We start from the raw sequence: 16,191 nt of genomic DNA, 5'->3' as shown, positions 1-16,191 counted from the left end.
ACTTACCAGTGGTGATGCCTGCTGCTTCAGAAGTTGGAGGGACTGATAGAGCGGAGGAGTTTGTTACAGTGAGAAGAGAAAATAGGAGATTAAGCTTTGTACAAGTTTTAAATACATTGATGACTCACACGAAAAATAGTAAATGGCTCACCACAGTTCAAGAAAAGGCCAGAAATTAGTACCTGGTTTTTCAGCTGTCGTGAAGTCTGTTGGGACTGTCAAAGAGAAAGCAAAAGCTGCGCTTCAGTAGCTGTTCCATTACTGTGTGAGCAAAGGACTGATAAAGAGGAGGGAATCGGTAGCTTACTCCCAGGATCAAGCATTAGAGCGATTCTACTAAAGCCAAAGTTGTGCCTACCTGCTGCTTCAGGTGTCGTGTTTTCCGCAGGGGCTGATCCGAGACAGAAGACAAAACAGAACGGCGGGTTAGCTGTTGTCCCGGCACCGGGCACCGGGTAGGTGCGAGGTACCTGAACCTCTGCCGTGGCCGCCAGCAGGCTGCTGGCCCGCTGCGTGAACGGCTCTGGAAACCTGGGGGACATTGGCTAAACAGCGGTTTGGGGGCCGAGTAATAACGAGATAAAGTTTCGTTCCTAACACGCGGCGCCCGTTGCGGTGCTGTGACGGTGGCGAGGTCCCTGCGGCCGCCTCCCTCGGCCGGCACCGAACCTGTCTGCTCCCACAGGAAGCATGGCCAGTGGTGGGGACGCAGCTCTGGGAAGTGCGGGAAGGCTGGCTCGCTTGGAGTGAGGTGGCCGAGGGCTAATCTGAATTTATACTGGTGTAGTGTGCCTGCCCCAGTGGATTCCCCTTCCCTAGTGCTTTCGTCAGTATGAGTATTTCTCCTGGAGGGATACCAAGACCCTTTCCCTCTTTTGCTGTATATGGGAGCCAAGGGAGAGGGGACTGAGATGATTCCTGAAACTAGTGGTTAAATCCGTGAGATAATACTCGCTGTGGAGACAGGAGCAGGTCAATACATGATCAGAACCTGGGCAGACAACTAAGCGTGGAAGCCTGAGTAACGCTGTATTACTTACAACAGGTAACGTCTGCTGGTTCAGGAGTAGGAGAGACTGTTACTGAGAGAAAGAAAAGATGATATTAAATACTGGCTGCATTTTAAATGTATATTTTTGCCATGAGACCCACAGCAGCAGCCTCGGCCGCTTGCAATATGACATGAAGCCATGTGAGGAAGCGGGGAGCACTTGGCTGCGTGGCTGAACGTAGCCCGAGCATCGCTGCGTGCGGCTGTGCGCACACACGACGCGGTGACACAGCCGGCGCGACCGTGCGCGTCGCCTCTGGGAAACCCTGCAGCCAGACCCTCAGCTTGGGCAGGGAAACAAATGATGGAGCTGCACGGGGCGTTGTCTTGCCAGGAGAGCAGGTAGGCTGCTAAACCCTGAGCTGAGACTGAAGCGGTGAGCGCCAGAGAGTTTGATTCCTCGACGCGGTCCGGGAGTGCCGCGTGAGCGGGGGATCCTGCTGCCCTGCGTGGTCTGACAGACACCACCTCTGCTCACTGCCGGTTGGTAAGTGACCAGAAACCAATACCTGGGGTTTCAGCCGTCGTGGTCTCGGTCAGGACTGGAAAAGAGAAAATAAAAGCCACACCTTAGTAATTTCTCCAATACTGAGCAAGCAAAGCATAGATTGACAAAGCAAAGCAACGTTACCATTTAGGTGTAATTAGGCCTGGTATATCGAGATCCCCAATCCAGCTACATTACAGGAGTTTACCCCATAATTTGGCTTTTGTGTGAGCCAGCTTGTGGGATTCCCACTGCCCTTGGTGGTGGATGGAAACCAAGTGCATGGCCGTGTGTATCTCCACAGAGGCAGAATCGGTCAGTGCGGCAGGACACCTCTGTCCACAGATCCCACCAGGCATTCACGTTCATCTGAGCGCCTGGAGTTCGCCTCCGAGAGCACACAGATTTCATCTCAGCACTGCTACAGTCCAGAGGAATCAGCACTCTGCTGCGGGGTAAGTTGTGTTGGTCTAAACCTGCGATAAGTGAACCAACACCGAAGTACTCCGTACCTGTTGCTTCAGGTGTGGTAGGCTCCGGAGGGACTGTCAGGAGAGAAAATAAAACCATCAGAAGAAGGAAAGCCAGATCAATGCTTTCAGTTACAAGTTGAGACAAGCAGCAGCTTGTCAGGGCTCTCCCCAAAACCGTGACTGAGGTGAGGCTTTCTGAAGCCTTGCAGAAGCCTGCGTGTGCTTCTGCCTAGCAGCTGGTGTTTCTGCCATGCCATTTTCACTGCCAACCCTCGCAGTGAGTACATCTGTCGGTGGCGGGGCAGAGAATCGAACCTGATGGGAAGAGGTACGGTTTCTGTCCTGCCTCCTCACCCAGGCTGAAATCCAGTATGAACTGCTGTTGGCAGTGAAGTAGCTCCACCGCTGCAAGATCTGCCAGAGCCTGGCAGATGAGCTGTCCGTAACTCTTTTTTAAATTAAATAAATTACATGCAGTTTGGGAAGTTTTAGTTGGGAAACAAATATTTTGTTCTGTATTAAATGTTTAAGTAAGTATGGCTCGTGCGGTGGTACAGCCTCCTGATATATCGGAGCAGAAGTGGTTTGCGGTGCGTGGACCCTCGTGGATCGCGCAGGGCTGAGCGGATTAGGAATGCAGGCTGATAGTCTGAATATGATTTCTCCTGAAATGCCTCTCCTGGGGCTTGCAGCTGAGGCACAGTACAGCAAAAATTCATTGCAATTGTTTCACAGATATTCATTGTAATCATTGTAATCATTTGTCAGTAGCCATCAACCAAGAACAGTGCATGGTACCAGAGAAAGGGGAGAGGAGGAGAAGAAATAACAAAAATAAAATCAAAGTGAAAACGTGGACCTCTTCAGAGGGGTAGCAGAAGCCTTATTCACTTCTTCAGCAATATGTAAGTCTCACGGCTATTGTTATTCATGATATCCTTATAGTACAACATTGCAACACAGGACAAGCGATGCTTCCCTACAGGATCTCACTTTCTTTTGGACAGAAACAGCAGAGTCCACAAAGATGCAGTGGCTGGTGTCTAGGATCAGACACACCACACTCATCTAGTGCCAGAACTTTCATCAAAGCAATTTCCTTCTGCATCCTCAACTGGCAGGATTTTTCTTCATTTTTCTCGATAAGCTTCACGTAAATTTGATGCAGATCTTTGAAAATTAGTACAAATCATAAAACGAAGAAAATGTGTTTATAAAACTGCAAGTCTGACAGAAGTACTTTGAGGCTCGTAGGCAAATAGTCTTTGTCCCGAAAGCAGATTCCAGGTTGGTCTGCCAAAACCTACTGGTGGTCCCCTCTGGAAGAAAATTCCCGTAGCCCCGCTCTTCCCTCTCCGCTTCCCACAGACCCAGGCAGAGGAATCCCTTGTTGGAAGGATGAGATAGCCCCAGGATGTATGGACCCCATGGAGGCTGGTCCTGCCTGTGACCAGGGTGCCCTGGCCATCCTTCTTGGCTCTCATCGGCCTCCCTCTCCCTGCATGGCCACTGCCAAGGGTCCTTGTTCCTATGGTGGCTCCAGCCTTCTGCCAAGCTCCTCCTTTCACCCATACCAGCTTGCATGCACGGCTTAGGAAACTTAATTCACGTTAATGAAAATGGAAAAGGTGAGTACCTTGACAGATAACACCGGCATCTTCCTTGTGGTAGCAGTCATGTATGCCCAGCCCACTGTGAGAGCACTGTTCCAGGGAGGACTCGTTCCCTGTGCACGCCACGTTGTCCAGGAGAATATCTCCTGTGCCTTCCCCAAAAAAGGCATCGATTTTGGCTGAGACAGCATCTCCGCAGCCCAGCTGCCTGCACACAACCGTGGCATCCTTCATGTCCCAGCCATCGTCGCAGACGGTTGCCCAGCTCCCGTCGTGAAAGACTTCGAGGCGTCCCGAGCACATGTCTCCATTCACCAGTCTCAGGGACATGTCTTGGGAAAGCAGAGGGAAACGCATGGGCACTCAGCAGCCTCAGAAAGGGGCTTTCTGCGTGCATTTATCAAACAGCAAATCCAACTTTGCTGTGTTGCACAGAGAGTGGCAAAACCATGAAATTAGTCTTGCTGTAACAAGCCACGTTGTGTCAGCTCATCGGCTATCATAAATATTTACTCTCATAGTGTGCAATATACACCTGGGAGTAAATATAAAGTTTTTTTTCTTTTTCAGGATCTTATGTGTATGTCCATAGCTAACAGAACCATTCTTATTGATACCACTACTCTTTAACAGCAAACCTCTTAAATAAGCCTGAAGTATCTCAGAAACTCACGCTACACACATTTACTTGCTTTGAAATTTTTACATATGAAATTTTTGCCTTCCTACCACTGCTGAAGTTACTATATAAAATAGATCAGCTGTGGAAGCTTTGCAAGACTCATGTAGGGAGAACTCACCAGCTGGAATGGGCTCCGTTGTGACCGGGGGAGTAACTGGCTCTAGGAACAGAAACAGAAAAGTGAATTTCTAGTTTTACTACAGAGGATGCTTAACAATGTTCTTCAGTTACTCTGTGAAAAAAGAGAAAGCAATAGTGATGTAGAGCAACCCGTTCAGCTCTGGAAGCATCATCACCAAAAGGGAGAAGGCTGCAAATCCTTTTCTAACCTTCAGGTGTTAATGGTTGCAGTTGCCTTGCAGGTGTAATCTTTAATAGTTTTAGGTGTGGAATTCTCACCAAAGAGACACATGTCTGCTTGGGTCATGTGTTTAACTCCACTGGAGGTCTTTCCTAAAAAACCTAACTCTATTAAAAATCTGCTTTGATTTTTCCCCAGGGAAAGATGTCCCCAGGATAAAGCTGTAGACCAGAGTTCTTTGTGCCAGGTCTCATCCACAACCGCTTGCAGCCAGTTACATTTCACCTGGTCATTTAAAGCTGGTAAGAGCACCCGCCACGCGGATGAGCTTTGGTCGTGGACCACCACTTGCCGTGGCACTGGCTGCACAGAGGCTGCAGTGCCTCGGGCTCTCCAGTTGCACACGTGCTCCCAGTCAGAAGTGTTGGAATACTGGGAAATGATTTGGAAAACTACTGAAGGAAGTTACTAAATAGAACTTCCTACTAAATGCAAGCAAAGGAAATTTGATTTACTAGTCACAGTTCATAATTTACGGGAAATCAGGACTTGGAGGACTGAAGTATAATAGTGATCATGTAAAATTACAGTTCAAATAGTAACGCAGTCAGGTAATAGAGTAGGAAATGGCATCAGATAGGACTAATAATGATATTCCAGGTAGCCAAAGGATTCAAGAATTAAAGTGAAAAATTAAAGCACAAACCTGTGTGAACAAATGACAGGAGTTAACAACAAGAAAAAAAGTGGTAAAACACAGCAATTCTCACTGGTCTTGGCTTCATGCCTGAAACAATTCCACTGATGGAAACAAGTTGTGCATCAAAGTCTTGACTGCGAGGCTGCTTGCGTTTCTCCTGAAGCAGCGGCTCGGGAGAGACGTGCTAGCGTACCTGCGCAAATGACGCTGGCGTCCTCTTTATGTTGGCAGTTGTGGACGGCGATCCCTCTGTGGGAGCACTCCCACAGGTTCTCTTCATCCCCCTGGCACTGCACATCGTCGAGGAGGATGTTCCCAGTGCCAGGACCAAACCGGGCTTCGGACAGAGCCATCAGAGCTTCCCCGCATCCCAGGCTCCTGCACACCACCTCGGCGTCCACTAGGTCCCAGAAATCGTCGCAGACTGTTCCCCAGCTGCCGTCATGATAGAGTTCGACGCGGCCCGAGCACTTGCCATTGCCATCTGCCAGTCGCAGGGACAGGGCAGGGGTATCTGTTGCGGAGAAAGAGCCCGCGTCATGATGAACATGAATATCCAGAGTCAACCTTTTCCTGGGATACCTTGCAATCTAAGGGCAACGGTTGGGGTCTTTTGGGTTTTTTGTCTTTTTTTTCCCACCTTTAAATAATGCCTGATTCAGCTTCTTTTCCCATCCCTGCTAACCCTCTGGCATAACAGATGGTTGGCACAGCATTGTTTCCCCAGAATAGTGGCAGAGCTCTTTCTACAGCCCTGGCTCCTTTCTGAGAGCTCGGTACTTATAGAACACTCCACACATTTATCTCAATTTCAGAGGGAAAGGCTTTTGGAGATCTGAAGTTCCAAATTAGTTTTATGGGCCTGGAGTGTATTTTTCTCTCAGAGAAAGAAATGAGATACTGCTGACAATATAATTGAGTTCCTCCTAGTTTGTGGCCATCATAAACTGCACCGAGTATACACACCTGTCTAACTCCTTGGTGTGTCGGCGATTACGAGGTTTTCATTTCAGGACATTTTGCTATCACCTGGCAGCCCTTTGTAACCACCTAATGCACATCCATTCTGAATGAGGGCCATGGTTCCCAGGACTCTCTTTCCCCTTAGTTCCCTTTTGCTGACCATGATCAAAGCTCCTTCCATCCGAATACCACGCTCATCATTCACTTCTTCAAAAGTCAGCTGTAATGAAAAGCCAGCAGCAACGTGCTTGGCTCACTTTCCAAGATCTAGGTCTAAACTTCTACAAGATTGCCAAATATGATATTAGGGAGGAAAATATATAATTGAGACAAAAGGTCATTAACCTGTTGATCTGCGCATTGAGTATTCACCAATGGTGAAAGGTGTTAAATAAGAAGTTTAAAAACTGGACGACTTTAACTATCTATATCTAGGTAAGAACAGTGAGAAAGAGGCAGATTAAAAATTCCAGATCCACATCTGAGCTTAAATTACAGGCAGAAAGAAATTTGTTGTGATTCAGCTGATCTTAAAAACGGCTTTGTTGGAAGGGAGGCATTGAGGGAGGTATTTAATTGATCTGAAATATTCACATCAATCTGAAATTTTGGGGGGCACTTTCTCAGGAAGTAAAGGACTGATTAAGTAACAGTCCTAAGAATCTTTAATGTATTCTTCTGTGAATGTCTGCAGACAGCTGAGAGGCAATGTTTTACTATCAGCAAATTGATAAAAGAAAATAATAGATATCTGTATCTCTTCAAAGTCCATGCTTTGTGCTTAGTTAAGTGTAGAATATAATCAAAGGAATCAGTGAGCAGTTAGTTTTCCTGAGACTTTAACAGAAACGACCGTTTACCTGCAGTAAGTACAAATGAAAGTGATAAGATTATTAGTTAGATCTGTAGAGAAGCCTTTTTTTCCCTTTAACCATTGACCAGCATCCCTGTTACACACAGTACGCATAAATAAGATGAAATAATTTGCTCAAATACTTGGTTGAGCAGACACGGACAAAGCACTTAATAGTTGCAAGAGCCTAGTTCTATAGTAATTCTTAGGAGACCCTATATACACCATGTATTAGGTTCCTTAAGCCTGCATGATAGTCAGTAGATCACTTTTTTCAGAAATTCACGTTCAACTTCTGAAAACCAAGCAAATCAAAGTAAATCTTGAGGCACCACATTCATTTCTCAGTTTGACCGGTGGGTGCAAAGAAGTGCAAACTTCTTTCATTCAGCTGGAATAGAGCCCAGTCTGAATAAGTCAGGCAAGCAGCAAGATCTGATCAAAGCTCTGTAAGATATTCGTCAAAGCAGGAAAGTTTTCATTTTTATCATTTTGAAAGTGAAATGACTCCAGGAAAAAAGGTTGAAATTGCTTTGCTGTGCTGAAGACTTGTCTGTTAATTTCTAAGACAACATTTGCAGAGATTAGAGTGGATGGATCCTAGTTCTTGAACATGAAAATATTGTTTGAAATAAGATTAATGGGTGGAGCAGCAAGCAAATCTGTATTGAACTTTCTAGTGCTGCTACCACCGGCATGGAGTCACAGCTCTGAACTTCTGACAGCATAGTCAGGGCTGCAGAAGAAGAGCAGTGTTAAAAAAACGTTGTAAAGAGAGGAGTTATCAGTTGCCTTGGTAATTGTTGATCATGTTATGCAACATCTTAGAGGAACAGATGGTTTGGGTGTTAAACAGGCAGCCACAGCTACCGTACTGTGAGGAGATCCTCAGCCCTTGCCACTGAAACCAGAACAGCACAGATAGAATGGCAGCAGGAAAGGCAAGATCTGTGCCCTCTCTGGAGGACAAGATGAGAATTCAAAATGATCTGGATTCAACTGAGTAAAAGTCAAAAATCAGCAAGCTGAAGTTCAAAAAGGACAGGTGGAATGGGCTGCTCACTGGAACGAGAAAACCAATACACAAAGGCAAAGTCATCCTTACAGCTGGCACAGAAGGACCACAGAAAAACTGGAAGTTGGTAATCTTAACGCTACAGTGAGCTAGTCCAGTTTCAGCCTTGCTCTCAGAGTGGTACATGGGAGCTACTTATCCTCCTTGGTGCTAAAGAAACCTCAGCTGCTCAGTCGGTGATTGCGCCTTTAAGAAAGATAGAGATAATGGGGAGAGCTTGGATGAATGAATCAAGAATATAATAGGCTTGAAAATCATGAGCTCTGAGGAAAGCTTTAAAGAGATGAATTTAGTTTATGCGGGAAGTGTCTTGCACTATTCTGAAAAGGGCTCTAAAGAGGATGGCCACCAGTTCTTCTGCTCCCCAGAGTCTTCAGAGAGCTAAAAGAGCAACTCTGGACACTACAGAAAATGTCCATCGATAGAAGAGCTTTGAATACAGCGTCCAATTCATTTTATTTGTGTGTCTGGAAAATAGCTGTCAAGTTCAGAGGCAAAGTACACATGGTCATCTCCCCCAGTGCAGGTTTGCATAGGAGTTTAAAGCCTGCTGGTGCTATCAATTTCTGCTTTGTCAGAAGAGTAGGTAGGACAGCATGTGGTGGAGAGGAAGCTCAAGTAGTGGCTGATGCAAAATGGCCTCATCTGGTGAAATTCTGGTTTTAAGATTTTTTAATACCCAAGAAATTATTTCATAGATTCATTAAAACAGCTCATTCATTAAAAACCTGCTAAGTGTCTTATGGAATAGATGCCAGAATAACAGTAGCCCCAACAAAGAGAATGGGGAAAAGGTGGGACACATGCACACATGCTGCAGCATGATCAGCGCTGAAGAAGGCCTGGACCCAAGCTCTGTAGGAGTTAATTTACCCTCCCTAATGGGGACCACGAAGTGGTGCTAAGGAGGAATATATGAATGGGACCAGCATATGAAGTACGTCCAGGATTGTCTCTGGTTTGCATCTCAGGGACTTTCTGAGCCCCAATCAGCGCCTTGTGTGGTGATGCAGGACCGGGACATTCTTGCTCACAAACAACGCACGGCACGCAGGTTGTGTCTGACTGTTCCTTACCTTCACTCGGCGATGCTGGAGCTGTTAATGGCTCAGTGCTGTCTGTGCCTGGGGCAGGTGCGATCAAGTCAGAATAAGATGTTGAATCTTTGGGGAAGAAAACAATAGGAACAATGCACAATAATGACCAAACATGAATATGAACCAGAATTAATTTTTTTGGTTAAAATGATCTGGATTTGTCATTTTGCTAGATAAGTGTGAAAATACAGGAAGCTTTGTTTCAGAGAACAAACATGGACTTATTCCTTGTACTTCTACCTGAGTCTCCATCACCACATAATACCATGACAAACAAATATTTAAAATTGAGATTTTTAAGATTCCTAGCTACTGGAGAATGAAGCAATGTGTTCTTAGCCCTCTATATTAAAACTTCATTATTAAACTTCATTACATACATTTTCCATACAGTATAGCTTTCCCTTAGCTCACATAGACTCAGAATGGATTTTGCAATATAACTTTGTCTTTGTAAGCTGTGCTTAGGATTCCTGGTGTAGATACTGCCTCAGTCTCTTCATTGAAGTGGATGCAAAGGAGGAATACAGGAGTACTGAAGGGACTGTGAGAGGGCTGAGGAAATACATTATTGGAGAGAAACATCAATGTCCTTGATGAGAGAGTCTGACATGGAGGATTGGGAAAGTATAGAAAACCAGAATCTGTCCCGTGTCAGGGGGTGGCATCTCTGTCTTTAGGACTGGGAAAGAAATGTCAAAGATTATTGAATCTTTAAGGTGAAGATGTCCTAGTCTGATTTAATCACTGATGCTCTCCCCTTCCCGGACAGAAGCACTGAAATTTGGGCACTTTTGCTGATACCTAAATTATACAAATAGCTCAAGCAGCTTAAAGCTCCAAATTGTGCATTATTGCACATCTCCCAAACTTTGATAGCCAGTATTGTAGAAATGAAAGGTTTAGAAGCTGAATTCTTTCTTCACTGCGGTGATTAATTAGCAGTTGACTGATCTTAAACATTTTACAGTTATTGTAAACCTACCAGTGTAGGACTGAGCAACCTGGTCTAGTGGAAGGTGTCCCTGCCCATGGCAGGGGGTTTGGAACAAGATAGTCTTTAGCGTCCCTTCCAACCCAAACCATTCTATGACTCTGTGATTGTATGAATCTATTTTGAACTTAAACATTATTGTTAATAGATTTTACGGGATAGTGTCTGTTCTCACCTGCAAGAGCTATGGGAGGAATTTCTGGAGCTGAGGTACCATCATCTCCTGTAAGTGTGGTGGGTGGAATAGGTGCTTCTGCAAAAAAGTTTCAGACTTCTTTCAACGGGAGTGAGAAAAGCAAAGGAGTGTGAGAAGCAAAAATAGAAAATGAGTGTTTTAACTTGGCAGTAACATTTATTGGTATAGGTTTCCCAACGCTGCATCATGCATGTTTGGTCAACTTTATTGAGAAGTTTAAACAGTGAAAAATACAAAGGGCGTTCTTGTTCTATAGAGGGAGATGTTTATTACAGCTATTCCTGGCTTATCCGACCGAAAGTCTTTCTCCCAGAGGTGCAGTAGACATAGGAGAAGGGAGAGAGAGGCCGTCAGGACTGACGCTGAAGTGCAGCATCTGTTTTTCCTGTGATTCTCAGCCAGATCTCCTTGCCCTGCAGAGCATCACCATTAGCAGGTGGGACCCGTGCCAAAGAGGGGAGGGAGGCTGGAGGGAGAGCCAGCTTCTCCGCCCCCAGCTCGCTGGGCAAAGCCTGCAGCATCCTGGGCCACAGGTTGGGAGAGGCTGAGTCTGAGCTGAGGAATCCTCAGGAGTGAGCACAGGGCCTGCTGGGCTGGCTTGGTAAGAAAGCCCAAGCCTGGAAGATTTTAAATTGATTAGAATCCAGATAGGTAATGTTAAAAATGGTGAGAAACATAGACTGACTGGCTTTTTCCTGGGTCATGCTTCTTAAAGAAATAAAAATAAAAGTAATGATTTCCTTTAGATGCTGTGGTTCAAATTCTGCACCATTCAGCTTCTCTTGTGGTGGGCACTGCCTCTAGCAGATGAAGTTCATAGACAAACATCAGCTTAGCTGAGAGGTGGAGAATTTGCAACATTTCTTGGCATCTCCACTGACGCCCCTTCCTAACCAAAACTTCTAACCACGTTTTTTGAACAGGCTGCATGTTGTGTAAATGCCCTTTTCTTGTCTGCGGCATAGTCAGGATTTCTGATATCTTGCTTTCCTCTGTGATGGCAGTGGAAGAAAGGGAGTCGTATGTGCTATCAGAGGGGGCTGCAAGGATGAGAAATTAAACAGTTGCAAGTAGCAATTGAAAGCACAAGTGTGATTTAAGGAGTTAGCGACTTGCTTTAAGTCTCAAGCTTGGTAAAAGGTTGAGTTTACAGTCTGCTAAATAACTGGAGAGGCAGAGGTCCAACTGAGGGAGAGGAGCACAAATGCCTGGCTGTACTCCTTAATGTTTCTGGAGTTTTTATGAATCTTGGACACACAAAATCACAGTGATCTGGATACTATTGCTTTACAAAGTTTTAAGTGTAGTATAGCTACAAGCTCAGAGGTATTAGTCATTAAATGCATATATTCCTGATATGTCCTGACAGCCTAATATTTTTAAAGTGAAGCTGTTGTGAAGAGGTTGTTCCTTCACAGAGATGTTTAATTTATAGTTGTCTGATCTGAATATTTTACGGATTTACATGGTCACATCTTAATTCAGCTGAAAAACCAAAATGAACAGAATATTTGTTTTAAGTAGCACTTGCAAAATGGCTGCTCTTACCTTCGTAAAATGTGTTTGGAGTCTCGGGATCTGATGTGACAATTTCCTCCGGGAGAATAGTGGACACAGAAGACTTGACTGAGGCCAAGAGAAAGTCAAGGAAATGCAGAGAAGAAGAGAGATTGGCAGCAGTTAGGACTGAACATGTGAACTGAAATCTTAATGAAATTAAGTACATTTGGGCTTTTCAGGACAGTGAGTCAATGCATAGCCTTTTATTTTTGCTGAAAAAAAGGCTTTCACCTTGATTTAATATTTAATCATTAAGACAGTCGATACTTGTATTGTTTCTGACTGCGTTCTTTTACCACTAGAGATGCAATAGTCATATGGAAAGATGCAAAGAGGCCGTTGTTAGGGGAAATAAGAATGGCATTTTTCTTGTGCGTTGGAAGTGACTTTCAGTGTGTGAGCAAGCCTCACCTTCTGCAAGGTTTTCCAAGGTCACTGGAGCAGACGGTATCTCAGTTCCTGCTGGGCTTGAGCTGGGTGCAGGGGAGGAACCTGTGGAGGTGGCCAGGGGGTGGGGAAAGAAGTTATTAAACAGAAACACCACCAAGTAAAATAAAAGACATTTCAAGGATCTGTGAAATCATTTCAGGGAAAAGAAAGTCACTTCCCTGGACCTTAACTTTCTGTAAAGTGGCTCAGAAGTACACCTTCCAAATAGTAAGTGGACTTCATAGTAATTATAAGCGAACTTGGGAGACTGATGCAACCGGTGCACATCTCAGCGGGGTATAAACACACCTTGTTTCCATTCTACCTTTGCACTAACTTAAGAACCAGGATAAATTAAGCAAGATTCTTGAAAGGATTCAAGGTGAAGAAAATATCCAGGTAAGAGTGCCTCAGATGAACCAACTGTATAGATCTCACCGTACCTACATGCAGTCTTGGTAACTGTATATGCGGGTAGACTTAATCACATGCCCATTTTCCCTCCAACCACATTTTCCTATGGAAATGAAGATGGTGTTGGCCATTGGCTCTTCCAAGTCTAATTACATGCAGAGTTCTTACATTTTTTTTTTACTGAATCCCTAGTGTTCCTCCTGTCTGCTCGAAACAAATTACATATATCACCCAAAATTTCCACACATGACATTTGGAGTTTGCTTTTTTCCCTTGCCTGTGACAGCGGAAGTCGAGGGTTCTGCGGCAGATGTCACAACAAAGCTGTCTGTGGAAATTATTGATGCAGAAGGGGAAGTTGGGGGCTCCTCTGAGGATGCTGGAAGTTAGAGGAGATAAACTGTTAGAGAATTGTAAGAGTGGTCATGAGAACTGAGACACTGGTGGAATAATTTAAACATCAGTTGTGCAGCACTGGGTTAATGCACCAGACCTTAACTTCTGGTAGTGGGAGTGAGATTTCTGTTGATTAACAGCAGTTCCAAATCAACTTCAGAGACATTTGCCAGTGTGGCCATCAGTGGAGAAATACACGTGCGGAATACGCAGCAACAATTCAGGGCTACTACAGTGTGGTTTTGCAGGTTCCAGTCTTGAGGAAAAAGGATTCTGGGAACCATTCTTTCACTTCTGGGCTATATATGATCAAAACCTGACATTTAGGGCCCATTCCTCTGTGGCTGTGCATTATGAAGAGTATTAGTATTACCTCAACACTTAAAAATCCCAGGAAACATGAGTAACGTCCGTACACCTCTGTACTTTTATGCTTCCAGGGTGCTGTGATTATTTCAGGTACAGTAAGAAAAGCAGGAGTCAGAAACTTAGACCTGGAGTGTTAAGATTTGTCTTATGTTTTCCCTAATTAGTAGTAGATGAGTGGCAAATACAGTTCCTATGATCCAAAGAACAGAAATAATGTTACAGTGGATGAATAAGTAGTAATTTGGAGCGATACGTAGTAATTCGGAACATGTACCTTTCTAGAATACTGTCTGCCAAGGAGCTGTAATCACATGATTTTGGAGTAAAAAATTAGTCTCTGAGCATTTGGGGACACTATGAAGAGCTAATGAACTTACGTCTCAAAAGCCCTGCCTTACCTGTCGGTGCAAAAGTAGACCTTCCCACTCCTGTGAACATCGAAAAAACCCAAAAATTTACTTTTATTGTGCAGTTATTTATATTGCTTCAAAATAGGCTGCTTCTAGCTATGCAATCTTGATTTCAGGTATGTTTATGACAAGAGTATTAACTTTTATTTTCAATTCGGACATGCCTAGTGCACACCTGGATGTGCTTCTAGCTCCTCTTAACTGGTTGCCTTTCTTATCTTGGGAATGGCTTGTAACCAGATGCTGACTAAAGTGGTCCAGAACTACTTTGTTCTCACCGTTTTCATACTCAGTGCTTGCTGCTACCAATCTTGGTATTTTGGCCAGGACATCCTTTTATTCCTCGATGACGCAGACCAGACTAAATACAAGGAGCCTCTGCACGCACATATTTCACCTCTAGTCTCATTTCCAAGATCTACTGTGAAGTTTCTTGCATTTATGGCCAACAGGAAAATCCAAAGAGATTTTTAAGGGTGCATAACGTTTTAATTTTTATTTTTTTTTACCTGAACAGATGACGCTGACATCCTCGTTGTGTTCACAGTTATGTGTGCCCCAGCCGGCGTGCTGACAGTCCCAAAGGTAAGATTCGGTTCCTTTACACTTCACGTCATCCAGCTGGATGTCTCCACTGCCAGGGCCAAAGTAAGACCATCCCAAGACCGTAACAACTTCACCACAGCCAAGTTGTCTGCATACAACACTGCCACTGACCAGACTGAAGAAATCATCACAGACTGTGCCCCATTTGCCTTCATGGTAAACTTCAACCCTCCCGGAGCACTGGTCCCCTCCAGATACCAGTCGCAACTGTGGATCTTCTGAAACCAAAGCAGAAATTAACTGGTAAACAGAATCACAGAATCACAGAATCACAGAATGGTAGGGGTTGGAAGGGACCTCTGTGGGTCATCTAGTCCAACCCTCCTGCCGAAGCAGGGTCACCTACAGCACACTGAATAGGACCTTGTCCAGAAGGGTCTTGAATATCTCCAGAGAAGGAGACTCCACAACCTCCCTGGGCAGCCTGGGCCAGGGCTCCATCACCCTCAGAGTGAAGAAGTTCTTCCTCATGTTCAGCTGGAAAAACATCTCAATTTGTTTATTCCTGGGATATCTAAAATTCTTACGTCTAAGCTTGCATCCCCATGTGTGAATGGATGGGCTGTCCCATCTTTCTGTGTCCCCATACCCGGGGCTTACTGGGGAACACTTGCAGCGCGCACAGCAGTACAGGGCAGGTTGCTGAGCAGCGGAGCCTGAATCGGCATGGTTAATCCAGCCCTGCCCAGATGGCTCTGCTGCGTACAGGACCTGATCTATCACCGTAAGTGATCGTCAGCTGTGCTGGTGCGATAACCAGCTCACCCAGAGCTGGCTCGTGTAGCTCTGCAGCTGTGCCAGGTATGTTCTCACTCAGGACCATGTCTCAACTTCTTACCTTTGGGTCTAAATTTCTCTGTTATCCAATCTGAAAATTTTTTCCATAGTGAGTTTTCAAGTTCCTGTGAGTTCCACAAGCTACCATGTGCTGTGGCAGATAAGAAAGAATATTAGCACTGATGTAACATATCACAGTTATAGATATAGTTTATATTTAGCTATGTGTTGATAGAGTTAGATGCAGTAAGTGTTGGTACATGGTGTATTTTCAAAGCAATTCTGCAGTTCCTCCCTGTACCTGGAATGACACGTTCATTCCCTCATAGTTCAGTGGAAGAAGACTGTAGAGGACCTTATTTCATGGCAGCACAAAGAGCACAGGGATCCGACCCCAGAAATCCTCGTGTACATCCTTCCCCTCCAGGGAAGTCATGGGCTTCTGGGGGTTGAGCTCTGCCAGATTTCCCTGGGACAGTTGAAAGGTTACTCGCCTTTGCCATATGTGGTTGCCACGATAGCAGGGGAGGCTGTGGACCATTGGTCTGTGCTAACTATGACAGTTGTTTTGGCTGACAGCCCAGCGCCTTAGCTTAAACCACTCTCTTTGCAAATGCCTGCTCAGGTCTGCATGGGAAGCCTGACTTTGTCTAACTCTGCAGTGAAGAATACGCTATATACTGCTGACAGTACTTAAAAATGTTTGATTAGACCAGACCATGGCATCATGGTTCAGATACCAGCG

At 44.9% G+C, this 16,191-nt stretch overlaps 1 protein-coding gene across 1 annotated transcript; it reads right to left on the bottom strand.

Annotated features, from left to right (window-relative positions):
- Nucleotides 1–2,990: 2,990 nt before the first annotated feature.
- On the bottom strand, nt 2,991–15,492 carry LOC104339603 (scavenger receptor cysteine-rich domain-containing protein DMBT1-like). The gene is made up of 9 exons (XM_075424133.1): nt 15,435–15,492; nt 14,573–14,887; nt 14,052–14,081; nt 12,034–12,111; nt 10,465–10,542; nt 9,275–9,361; nt 5,489–5,821; nt 3,648–3,956; nt 2,991–3,181 (listed from the first exon to the last, which is right to left on the bottom strand). Exons 1-9 carry the CDS (start codon nt 15,490–15,492, stop codon nt 2,991–2,993), a joined length of 1,479 nt encoding a protein of 492 aa, XP_075280248.1.
- Between the last annotated feature and the right edge of the window lie 699 nt (nt 15,493–16,191).

Source organism: Opisthocomus hoazin, chromosome 6, assembly GCF_030867145.1.
Source record: "Opisthocomus hoazin isolate bOpiHoa1 chromosome 6, bOpiHoa1.hap1, whole genome shotgun sequence".
Lineage (NCBI taxonomy): Eukaryota > Metazoa > Chordata > Aves > Opisthocomiformes > Opisthocomidae > Opisthocomus > Opisthocomus hoazin.
The sequence above is the reverse complement of the archived record's forward strand: the minus strand, read 5'-3'. Positions and strand labels throughout refer to the sequence as shown.